General features: G+C 43.3%; 1 protein-coding gene across 2 annotated transcripts; it reads right to left on the bottom strand.

Annotated features, from left to right (window-relative positions):
- Positions 1-5,405: 5,405 nt before the first annotated feature.
- On the bottom strand, positions 5,406-11,156 carry desi1b (desumoylating isopeptidase 1b). Of its 2 annotated transcripts, none has more exons than XM_056297191.1 (6): positions 10,495-11,156; positions 9,815-9,836; positions 9,618-9,687; positions 9,274-9,383; positions 8,157-8,279; positions 5,406-7,974 (listed from the first exon to the last, which is right to left on the bottom strand). In XM_056297191.1, the coding sequence occupies exons 1-6, from the start codon at positions 10,583-10,585 to the stop codon at positions 7,872-7,874; spliced, it is 519 nt and encodes a 172-aa protein (XP_056153166.1). In that variant the 5' UTR covers positions 10,586-11,156; the 3' UTR covers positions 5,406-7,871. The 2 variants fall into 2 exon arrangements, with proteins under 2 accessions (XP_056153166.1, XP_056153167.1); XM_056297192.1 differs by having other exon boundaries at positions 9,642-9,687.
- Between the last annotated feature and the right edge of the window lie 1,318 nt (positions 11,157-12,474).

The following is a 12,474-nucleotide window of genomic DNA, read 5'->3' as shown; positions in this document are numbered from 1 at the left end:
CTCATTGAAAGGTCTTCCTCTACAATCTCCCCGATTTAAAACGGCTGAATCTGGCTAAAATCTACCACACATCAATCCGCCACTTCTCTATTTTTCCCAGCGGCCGTCTTTGTCCAAACTCAACGCATCTCCTGGACTTAAGTTACTTCAATCATGTTTGCCAGTTTAGACCTGGAAAAGTATTCTAGACTCTGAAGCGGCCTTCTGAACAGCTTTTCCAGAAGGGATTGTGGAAGACAAGTTATTCGGGGCGGTGCCTTCATGTGGGGGTCTGACCTGTTAGCGGTTAGCAAGAAACAGGAACATAATCCAGATTCAGGCCATCAACTAGGTTCAGTGTTCTACCACAACTATACCACGAGAGGACGTCCAACTTCTGTCCAGCCTGTTTGATGAAACAAGGCTCCATTTTCTTATCAGCAAATTATCTGGATAAATCAAGTTTCTTTTTGTCTTTTCAGTCATTGGGCATTTGAGGGCGCGGTAAGCTAACTTGTTGCAGTGGCTAGCTAACTTGTTAGAGCAGGTTAGTTTAGTTTATTGTTTATTTGACAGGGACAACGCACAATTTTACAATTGCACCAGAGTTAGCCGGCAGCTAATCTGCATCTGCAGCCCCTGGACAGGCAAAAAAACAACAATTAATACAGAAGTAAAAACATAACGATACATAAGAAAACTATTGGACAGGCACACAAAGAACAATCAAGACAAAATAAAAACATGACAAAACATCAGAAAACCAGTCTCAAAAGTTATAAGTACAATCTGATCTATTTAAAACAGTGGCTATAAATGGCAATCTGGCCTATATGACAACAACATAATGAATATGGGTTTCATCTATTCAGCAACAATAAATATAAATAGTAAACTGACCTGAAACATCAATAAATAACAATCTGACCTAAACTATGACAACGGCTATAAAAATAAGTCTGGCCTATTCAATGGCAGGAAATACAAATGACACACCGTCTACGGTCAGGTTGCACCTGGGCTGGTTGCAGCCAGGACCCTAGGCTGCTCCTGACGAAGAAAAATATAGTAACTACTCTGAATAAAAAGTAAAACAAAACCCCTGAGTGAAATCTAAAGTATGTGCAAAATATTAAAGCAAGGACATTTATTTGTGACTACACGGTTTGTGCTGATTTTAACCAAAGCTTAAGATGCTTTTTAAACACCGCAAAGCTGGCTGACTCTGACATTAAGGGGAAGGGAAGTCCACTTTCCCACCACTTTTACTGAAAATGCTGATTGACCAAAAGTAGTCTTCCTAAACTGTGGTACCCAATCTCCCCTTGAAGATGCTCTGGTCCTGACCCTTACAGTCCTGTCACTGTCGGGAGAGGCCAGGCATGCTCTCGGGGGGAGGGGGTGCGAGTCTATGAATAATCTTGAACATCTGACTAAAACGAAAAAATTATCAAAATTAAGAAAGTTGTATTTTTCGGCATATGGCAGTGGTGAAATTCTCTTGGTTTTTTTATCCAATATTTTAAAAATCTGTTTATTTAGAGAATATACTGACTTTGAGGGTGGTCACACCTGCTTGGGACCGCTCCAATGAGTTAACTTGTTGGAGCGGGTTAACTAACTTGTTGGAGCGGGTTAGCTAACTTGTTGTAGCGGTTAGCTAACGTTGCAGCGGCTAGCCAACTTTTTGCAGCGGTTAGCTAACTTGTGGGAGCCAACTTGTTGGAGCAGTTAGCTAACTTGTTGGAGCAATTAGCTAACTTGTTGCAGCGGTTAGCTAACTTGTTGGAGCAGTTAGCTAACTTGTTGGAGCAGTGAGCTAACTTGCTGGAGCGGGTAGCTAACTTGTTCGAGCAGCTAGCTAACTTGTTGGCGCAATTAGCTAACTTGTTGCAGCAGTTGGCTAACTTGTTGGAGCAGTTAGGTAACTTGTTGGAGCAGTTAGGTAACTTGTTGGAGCAGTTAGCTAACTTGTTGCAGCGGTTAGCTAACTTGTTGGAGCAGTTAGCTAACTTATTGGAGCAGTTAGGTAACTTGTTGCAGCGGTTAGCTAACTTGTTGGGGCTAACTTGTTGGAGCAGTGAGCTAACTTGCTGGAGCGGGTAGCTAACTTGTTCGAGCAGCTAGCTAACTTGTTGGAGCAATTAGCTAACTTGTTGCAGCGGTTAGCTAACTTGTTGGAGCTAACTTGTTGGAGCCGTTAGCTAACTTGTTGCAGCAGGTAGCTAACTTGCTGGAGCGGGTAGCTAACTTGTTGGCGCGGGTAGCTAACTTGTTGGTTGAGAGATAACAGAGTATTGAGTCGTATTAAATGGATTTGTCGCTACTACTGTTCAACAGCCAAGAGCTGCTAAAGCTGTTAACACCAGTCCAGCATAGATGGCTTGGTACTGTGAGGGACTCCTACGATAGCGCCTGTTGTAAGCTAACACACCACAGCTACCTTTGCTTGTTATATTCCTTCCAGTCGCTTCCTCCAGTCATTTTTTTCAACTTCTCTCCATATTTTCCAAACTCAAATTGGCTTCTGGTCGCCTCCTCTAGTCGGTCGGGGCGCCTGTTCGTGGGGGGGGGGGGGGGGACTGGCGGGGAATAGCGTGATCCTCCCATGCACGACGCCCCCTGGCGAAACTCCTCACTGTCAGGTGAAAAGAAGCGGCTGGCGACTCCACATCTATCGGAGGAGGCATGCGGTAGTCTGCAGCCGGTTGTGGCTAGACAGGCTACAGCTACAACGGAACTGACGCAATTTCTCAAACTCTCTCAGGCAGGGTGGATTTGGTTGCTATGGCGATAGGTGAGTAGTTTACAGTCGTCACCCTCTACGGAAGTGTAAACTACTAATAAGACACGTTAGCCCCTAGCTAACGGGTCTGGACCCTTTAGCCGAGCGGTTAGCGACGTCGCCTTGTGGTGCAGTACACCCGTATCGAATCCCGCACCGGGCAAGAAAATAACCTGTCACATTGATGGCAGCGGCGGGATCCGGAAGTGTGCAGATCCTCAGAAGTCTCTTCGGAGCGCGGGAAGAACAAAGCGCGAGGGCGCGCTTCCGGGGAGGGTAACGACTGTAAACTACTAATAAGACACGTTAGCACTTAGCTAACGGGTCTGACCCTTTAGCCGAGCGGTTAGTGACGTCGCCTTGTGGCGCAGTACACCTCGTATCGAATCCCGCACCGGGCAAGAAAATAACCGGTTACACTACTAAGCCAAAGTTTTGTGTACAGTCGAAATCTTGGGTGATTCTTCCAAAAACAGACCCCCGTGGTTTCCCTTTGAGTGACAAACGCCACGGCTTCTCTGCACCAGTAAAAAGACCCGATCCCAGTAACCGTTGCAGGGCGTTGTCTTATCTTTAGACAAAACGTCTGCAGAAGAGGATTCTGTCATTAGCAGCAGAGAGGTGTGGCTTACCTTTTAGAAATGTGATACATGTTTCAGGAGATAACGTAACGGCTCCTCTTATGACTAAACCACTCATTTAGGATAAGCAGAATTGTTCTTGAACGAGGACTGTTTAGCAACTGATGCTTCTGAACATGGAGCATGAAGCATTACAGAACTGTTGTACAAGTTTTGGGCTGGATTTGACTGGTACCAACAAGCTGTAAAGGTAGTACACGTTTAACTGTTCACATATTATAGGGAATTGTTTGTTCCACTGAACGGAGTGCACCTACATAATAGTGTGGTTGGTCAATATGGTTTTTTGTCAACATTTTTACATATTTTTTTTTTTTGTTGTCCTGTAGCTAAGGGGAAATGGAGCTAAAGACAGAATGATCAGAGGCAGAACCATTTCAGAGGTGGGATATGTTGTGTATTCAGTCTTGACGTCCCCCATAATAAACAGCAGGCTCACATCCTGGGCACTAGTCGACATTTCAAGGTAATTCCTTTACTCTTTATTCAGGCAGAGAAGAAAAGTGTGCATGCACCGGAAACTACCAACTCCACACGTTTAACTTGACTTCAGTAGGAGTGTAAAAGTACTGGAAGAACCCCGCTACAATGTAGCGGTACCCCACTTCAAGTGGGGGGTGGAAAGGGGCTAAATGGCAAGTAGCAGACGATGGTCACCAAGCATATTTCACATACATGACATTGCATACACAATAACATTAAAGGGGGAGAGGGTCACATTTTCCAGGTCAAGGGGGGGGGGGGGGGGTCCCAGAAAAATATTTTAGGTGAAAAAATCAAAAATGCTCAGAATCATCTGAAATGCCGAGAAAAGTGGTTTTTAGCCATTTTTAGAAAAATGCATATTTATGGATAATTATGCATAATTTTAATTTTCTGGGATTTTTCCCTTACTCTGTGAGACAATACCTACCACCTCCGAAAAGAATTAGGATCATAAATGCTTTAGTTTTCGGTCCCGCTATCTACACTAACACCATACACACACACATTACTAAAATATATGAGTAGATCCCAGCACAGGCAGGTGGGAAGTTCCATTAGTGCCATGCTCAATGGCATCTCAACAGTGTGTTTCGTTCTCATTTCCCAGCTGCGATTTGTACCAGACATCCGTGTTATAAACTGGACTTCTACTGTCCGTCACGTTGAAACAACACCGGCTAATGAAGTTTGACGCTCCGCAACACAATGAACCGGCTCTGTGCATAACTGTAGTCCACTGACTTCCGGTTTCTACTGCAGCGGTCATACCAGTTTCCTGTTTGTTGGCGCGTGCCATTGACGATGGCATATTTTTCATGACGCCTTCCAGATTTACCATGGATACGTGTCAACAACACGCACAGAATTGGTGACAGACTTTCACCTGCATCTACCAGCAAACGGTATGGATGAGGATCCTCATCCTCATAATTGTGCACGTAACTTGATATGTACAACTTGAAACTTTTCACCCGTTTGCTGGTAGGCGCAGGGGAAGTTTTGTCGACAGTTGTGTGCGTGTGGTAGACATTTATCCATGGTAAATCTCGCAGGCATCACGAAAAACGTGCCAGTCAATAGCACGCGCCAACAAACAGGAAACTGGTATGACCGCTGCAGTAGAAACCGGAAGTCAGTGGACTACAGTTATGCACAAGAGCGCACGGGCTGTTAGCACTGAAGATGGGTTCGTCGCTTTAAACTGGGCGTGTAGCACCACCCTGCGGATTGGGGTTGTAATTACATTAACCTGAAGCGCCGTCTCACACCCAGATCAGTTTACCACTGAAATAACGAAAAGAGCCAGGTCATCCCCGCAATGTTCCTCCGTGGTTTTTGGTTTTTCTTTTTTAGAAATAGTCAGGTTAACAGGATTCAAGAGAATTACGACACTACATAGGAAGACCCTGCATTATTCCTCATCACTGCTCATGTTTTCAGCTATGGGGCTGAAAAGGTGACACGTGAATAAGCCGTTCTTGTAGAAAAACCAATGTCAACACTGGAAATCGTTTAGTAATAACAAAGCATATTTTAATATAGGAGCTGGATCAAAATAACAAACGTGAAATATACTTTCCTGTTATCTTACAATTGCAGCAACAATACAAACATTTAAGAATCACAATGAAGAGGGGGAAATGGTTTGTCCTAAAACTGTAATAAATAAAGAGAATGCTGCCATGAAAGATCTTTTCCTAGAGGAGGAACTGATGGCCACAAAACAAAATGTGGTGAAGGTGGATGTGTGGTTAGGTCACGTTCTACAGACATCATTTCCTATGCCCGGCTCCACCGCACGACTGACCCACCAAGCACCTGTCAGCTATATTCCGTGTTTTCTCGGCTATTCCCCAGATCCAAGTCGTTGCGGACTGAAAAAAGCAGCACAAGTCCTCCGTCAAGACAAGTTTCTAGAAAGTGGTTCACCATCGTTTAAAAAAACAACAACAACAACACATCGCCGTGGTCGTAAGAGGTTCCTGAGTGCGTGCCGAGACGGGACACAGACGTTTGATAAAGTCCCGACACCTTCACGCCGGTCACGGTTTGGTGACACCGTGTTTTCCCATACACACACGTACCCGGGCTGTTACCGCACGTCTTTTAGATAAAACTCTTTGCGTCCTTCGTACTTTCATCTACTTCTAGTCTTTCCCTGGAGTGTCGGCGAGTCACAGTACTGACCGTGTAGAAAGAAGAAGAAAAAAAAAAAATCACACAAAAATAAAACAAAACAATGAACAGGAGGCCTTTCCTTATACCTAGCATTGGCACGCATGGCGCTCATGTCCGGATGCCATTTAACGGATTTCACCCGAATCCCACCTTTGTTTTTGTTCAGCTTGTTAAAACGTGGGCATCGAACAGGCGGCACTTATTTATCGACGCTTTGTAATAAATCGGCCAACGTGCATCTCTGAGACTTTCACTTCTTAGGCTGCATTTCCTGATGGATTTCACGCATCACTTCCCCCCTCCGATTAAAACCGATGAGCCAAGATCCACAGGGACTCGGTGATGCCGGGCGGAAAGGCGGCAGGGCTGAGGTTAATGGTCTCAAGAAAACAAAAACAGAAAGAAAAGAAGAGCAGAATACTACATTAAACCCTAGTTAGTAGGTATCCCACAGCATACTGCCCTCTGCACCACTCCTGTCGAGCAACGGGCCAAACGGCTCCGTGTCTGCTGCCCAGAATTTTTTTTAAAAAAGGGTTTACATTCATATTACCCTCAGTTTAAGAGCGAGGAAATGACCTACAGGTATAAATTATCACTGAAGGTCCACGTTATCTGATAAATAATTACATGAGCTATGAACATTAAGTTAAAATATACATACATGGGGGCTTATCGCTGGAGGTCTTTGCGTCATGAGCAGTCAGGTCATGACTAGTTCTAATAAATAATGTTCCCGATAGGAAAAAACAGCATTCCTGGGAGGTGTTCCAAGAAATCAACAAGTTCCAGTATGAATCTTGGGATAGTCTCACCAAGTTACCGTGAAGGTATACACAGGCTAAAAGAAGGTTAAAAGGGAAACCATGGCAAAACACCTGGCCATGGTCCTCACAAGCACGTGGCTCCAATAGCTGCCCCACGGTTACACATATGATGACATTACTCCGGTCACATTGCACATGTGATGAAGGAAAGTGTGAAAGACATGTCTCGAGTCTGGTAAGATCACGTTAAGGCCGGGGTATGGTAAGATCACTCAGGCTTTGCTGGTATCATACTGGTAAGGTTAGAAGTCAGGTAAGCATACAGTCAAGGACCAGAAAAATCGAGGACGGATCAACGTCGAGTGCAAAACCGGACAAAGCATCCGACAGTTGCACAGTGAGAAATATTTCACATGAGTATAGAATCAACAGTTGTTGTTTTTTTACCCTTAGAAGCTAAAAAAAATGTCAGCATGCAGCTGTCATCCTCTTATGTCCGACCCTGCATGACAACCAAAGATTTATCCTTTATTTCTGGACAAGGCCGCTCATTGGACCTCTTTAAATGGCTGACGCAATGGAGCGCTTCATCAGCGGACAAAGGGTTTGCATTCACAAAGTCTCGGGAAAACTGGTGCCAGTAAAGGATTAGTTTTATCTTTCAGGATCACAGAAGATGATCAGACGGACAACCAGAGATTATCGCTGATCCTTTTGCTGGACGTTGTGAACACAAACACAAAGCCAAAGCCGCAGATGTGAGCTCCATCACAGCCAATGATGCTGGTACACCTCACTGGCCACTTTCAATGTTTAAATGAAAACTAGATCTTCAGGATACAAAAAGACCTCCAAATAGCAGTTATTCACCAGTCAAAGTGGTAATACATTGGATATGATGCAAAAGTTACAGCCACAGGAAAAGAAGGAATGAAAAAAAAAAAAAAAAAGGATATTCATTTGGCCGGCTGGTGATTATTTGGCCACCTGAACCCCACCTCTTAGATTAACAGACTTTTATATGTTTTGACTATATTACTGTGCAGAATCTGGCCTGTCTCGGTTAGTGAAGCTGTTGCCTCCGGGAGGCGATATGGTGATGGAGTCCAAGAATGGGCGCAGGGCCTGGCCGAATGGCCTGCAAGGGAAGGCACAGCAAACAGGAGAACACAGAATTACACATAATAGGTCAAAGGTCAAAAGAGATTAAAAACTAATTGTCAAGATATTGAGCCAGCGAGACAAACAGTGACAAATGGAGACAGATGTTTGGCAATGGAAGTATGTGTCAATAAAGGTCACCGAAATGAAGTGACTCACGTGGACAGTACTTCAGACGGCAGGTCTGTGATGTAAGACGGAATCTTGTTGCCCGTGAGGAATTGGGCCACCTCGTTACTGAACGTGTTGCAGTTGTGCTCAAATAAGTGATACCTGTCCCCTCTACAGCATGAGGGGACGAGAGAGAGAGAGAGAGAGAGAGAGAGAGAGAGAGAGAGAGAGAGAGAGAGAGAGAGGGTAAAAGACTTTTGACTTCTGTGTTCTTAAATACAGCAGGTTAAAACAGCAAATAAAGACAGCGCAAACCTTTTAAAATAAAACACCCCTCCCCACTTTTATCCACTCTCGCAGCCCAAAATCAAACGCCCATCCTCAAACACGGGTACAGCTTCCCTTATTGGAAAGCAAGGAAAATCATGAGCAAATTAAACTCCAACAGACATGTTGGCATACAGCTGAGGGGAGAGAGAGAAAGCGAGAGAGAAAGAGGGAGAGAGAGAGACTCGCGGTAAATAACAGACAGGGTGGAAACGGGCAAATTGGGAGAAGACCAGATAGTGAGTGACAGAGCAGATATTGACAGTAAGATAACAAAGAGGGCCAGAGGCAGAGGGGGGTACGGGGGACAGAGGGGTGGACTCGTATGTAACACTGCTTTCATGAAGAAAGGAATCACACTACCAGCAGTAATACACAACGTGGCTAGTAGCTAACTAAATTTTTTCACGTGTCCTACCTACCTACAGGATGTCTCACCTACATATCTACAATGTGCACTACCTCTTTAAAACAGATGTTTGTGCAATATAAATGTACAATTGTAAATACATATTAAACTTATATACTGGTTACAATTATTACTGTTGTTGTTGTTGTTGTTGTGGTTGTAACATAGGTTATAATATAGTATGTAGTTGTGAGGTAGGTGAACATAGTGTATACTTCTGGTACATAAGATAACATAGAGTAATATAATGGGGGTATATAGCATTGTATATGGGCATGATGGGTTGTGGAGTTTATTTTTTCTATTTTTTATGTGTTTTTTTGTGTGTGTGTGATTGATGTCTGCAAGTGCTAGAAGCTGCTGTGTACTGGAGTCAAAATTCCTCATGTGCATAGGCACACTTGGCCAAGTTGATTCTGATTCTGATACCTGTAGCTGGACTCTCCGAGCGAAGACAGGTACTCCATGAAGATCTCCTCTGTCACCTCTGTGAAGCCCAGGTCCACTATGGAGTTGGGCTCCCCTAGCTGGGTCCCACCCTGAATTACATGCAAAAACAGAAAGACACACAAAAATGCATAAACACACACAATCAAAGGTTGAAAAACCATCTATCTTGCAGTCTTTAAACTAACTTTCTGGTTCATCACACTGTAAATGTTTTATAAATAGCTACTGTTAGTCTGCATATAATATTAGTCTGTATATAAAGTGGTGGGCTATGAGAATCTACATGTCAAATGTGTCAAAAGGAAGATAAGGCTGATTCTTACAGGTGGGCAATTGGAAATACCCACTCCCCCATAGAAGAACTCCTCTCCGTGGACCACAATGGCAGTGTGCCTATTAAAAGAAAACAACAACCACATTTTCAACATAATCAGGATGGTTATAAATGTGTCAAAAGGGGAGTTTTAGCTGAAATTAAATGCGTAGAATATACGAAGTTTAACCAAGTAGTTGTACTCACCACACTCCGTCCAGCTGCTTCCCTGTGCGTTAACAGAACCAAGAAGTAAGATTATGCTTTACTGCACACTCGAATATATACATCAACAATATATAAAGCAACGTGATTCAGTAAGATCAGTCTCTATCAAGTATTTCATCGGGACAGAATGATCTCGTCCTGTTGCTGAATCGCAATTTGACAAGGATGAGTTTACAGCAAAGCAGGATGGTGTAACTTCAGAGATTCGATAGTTAACTCAGGACAGCAGTGGTGTGTTGGTAAAGCAAAAGACAGTGAGGTTGCTAAATGACAATAAACACCTGACAACATAAACTGACCGCTTCTTCATTTTGTATGGAATAAATATATATTACATGTTAAATAATATCAGGTTGACAAATCTATTGTATAACAGTGTGATATAATAGTATTAGTAAAGCATGTTAGAATAGTATAGTAGCGTATTGGTAGGAGGGCTGGGCAACAATTCAATATTATGATTGATCTTCTTTCAGTTTTATTGTATCATAACGTGATCCACAGCCTCGTTTTCTAAATGACGAGAATCTGCTGCCCAGGTTTCCCCAAAAATAATGAAGTCTGAAATATTCGAGGGAGCATTATTTCTGACCAGATTTGGTTGGATATTTGCCACACCGTACATCACCATACGGTTGCAGGTAATGAAGGGGACTCACCTAGCATGAGAGGGCTGAGCTGCCGGGCCATACCCCTGGACAGGTCGTAAACATAGAGCCTGACAGGATGAGCCGAGACGTTCTGGTCCATTATTCAGACAGCAACCCTATGGCAACGAATTCACAACCGCAAGCCGGCGAGCTAACACCAACTCAGCAAGCCTAGATTAGGTCCACAAATCAACCTCAACAACGACAAAAAGTCCAACAGCGGACAAGTTAAAGGCGGCGGGTGGCTAAATCTATCGGCGACGGCTAACTAAGCTAACAGATTAGCATCTGCCGGCTGTGGACAGACGCTGTGTCACCGTGACTGGAAGCGGTACTAACGTTCTCCTTGTTCTTCTTCTTGGTTTTTCTTCTTCTTGCGTTTCCCTTCGTCGTCTTCTTCCTGGGTTTCTTTTTCTTGTTTTCGCCTTCGTCGTCTTCTTCGTGTGTTTCTTTTTCTTCTTCTTCTTCTTCTTGTTTTTTCTTCTTCTTGTTTTCTCCTTCGTCGTCTTCTTCTTGGGTTTCTTTTTCTTCTTGTTTTTTCATCTTCGTGTTTTCTCCTTCGTCGTCTTCTTCTTAGGTTTCTTTTTTTCTTCTTCCCGTTTTTTCTTCTACTTCTTGTTTCTTTTTCTTCTTCGCTTCTTTTTCCGTCTTCTTCTTCCTCTTCTTTTTTAGCGGCAATTTGCAATCGGGCGGAGCATTATCGTCACCAACCGTCGTGTTACATTGTGACTAAGTTCTCCTATCTAATCTAAATTATAAAAAAAGGAAACAACTTTCCCACCCTCATCCAATTCTCTCCATTTGTGCACCTTTACCTCTCAGTGACTCCTTAAATAGGCCTCCTCCACCACGTTGGCCTGTCGGTAATAACCATACCTCCCATCAGCAGGTGTCTTTATGGTCAGCGACGTGTTATTTAATCCAGTATGTTTATGCTGGTGCCCTTTGGGAAGAGCTGCATTACTGGTTGTTTCCTAAATTTGACAATTTCTCTGAACTAAAAAAAGAGGTGATTTTTGGTATGCCTGTGAAAGATGAAACACCTGATTTGGCAATTAACACAATTACTATTCTTGGAAAGTTCTTTTTACATAAGAACAGATACCTGAAAACACAGCCAAACTTCTGCGCATTTCATAGGGAACTGCGTCACTATTTCTCATCACTGAGGTTAATGGAGGAGAAGAACGCTGTGGGACTCCCCGACTTGATAGAAGATCTTGAACTGGCAGAGAGCCCCTAGAACTCCCCTCCCTTTCATTTATGTATTTAATTTTCTTCTTTTATTTCCCCCTCTTTCTTTTGTTTTATGTCTTTTAAACAGTTTCTTTATTTACTTTTTCTTATGGAGCATAGAACATACATGTAAAAAAAACACACCAACAAACAAAAGAGAAGAGAAGGCCACTTAATCCAAGGTCAAGGAAAGTAAACAAAAAATTGAGGGGGCCGGTGGCCATTACCACCCCTACTTATCAATAGTCAGTTACCGTTTGAATTCAGAGCAACAGCAACAATAAAATAAGAGAAAAAAAGGAGTAAATCTTGTGCACCAGAGTACAAAATCCAAAGCGACACATTTATATACACATCAAGCCATGGTGTTAAATGTCTATCTTGCAGTCTGATAAACCCTTTAGACCAGTGTTTCTCAACCCAGTCCTCAAGGCCCCCCATCCTGCAGATTTTCATTGTAACCCTGCATAGGTAGCCCTGCTTGTACTTACTCGACCAATCATCTCGCAGCACTTAATTATGCAAGGTGTGCAACATCTGACAAAATTCATCGCTGATTGGTTGAATAACTACAAACAGGTACCTATTCAGGGTTGCAAAGAAAATATGCAGGATAGGGGTTCCCTGAGGACTGGGTTGAGAAATACTGCTTTAGTACAACAGCTGCCAACCTTGGACCTATGTAGTTTGGAAAAGGGGACCATATCTTATAAAATACGTTCACCTTACACTCAGCTCTGTAAGTCAAGTATT

The sequence above is a fragment of the Lampris incognitus genome, chromosome 17 (genome assembly GCF_029633865.1).
Source record: "Lampris incognitus isolate fLamInc1 chromosome 17, fLamInc1.hap2, whole genome shotgun sequence".
NCBI lineage: Eukaryota > Metazoa > Chordata > Actinopteri > Lampriformes > Lampridae > Lampris > Lampris incognitus.
Note: the sequence above shows the minus strand (reverse complement) of the source record. Positions and strands in the feature narration are given on the sequence as shown.

What these genes read in the sequence shown, in the direction of transcription:
- desi1b (XM_056297191.1), bottom strand. Translation starts at nt 10,585, where the DNA reads ATGGACCAGAACGTCTCGGCTCATCCTGTCAGGCTCTATGTTTACGAC. An exon ending in AAGCAGCTGGACGGAGTGTG is followed by an intron (nt 9,688 to 9,814) that starts GTGAGTACAACT and finishes TTCTTTTAATAG; the next exon opens with GCACACTGCCATTGTGGTCC. An exon ending in CTCGGAGAGTCCAGCTACAG is followed by an intron (nt 8,280 to 9,273) that starts GTATCAGAATCA and finishes CTCATGCTGTAG; the next exon opens with AGGGGACAGGTATCACTTAT.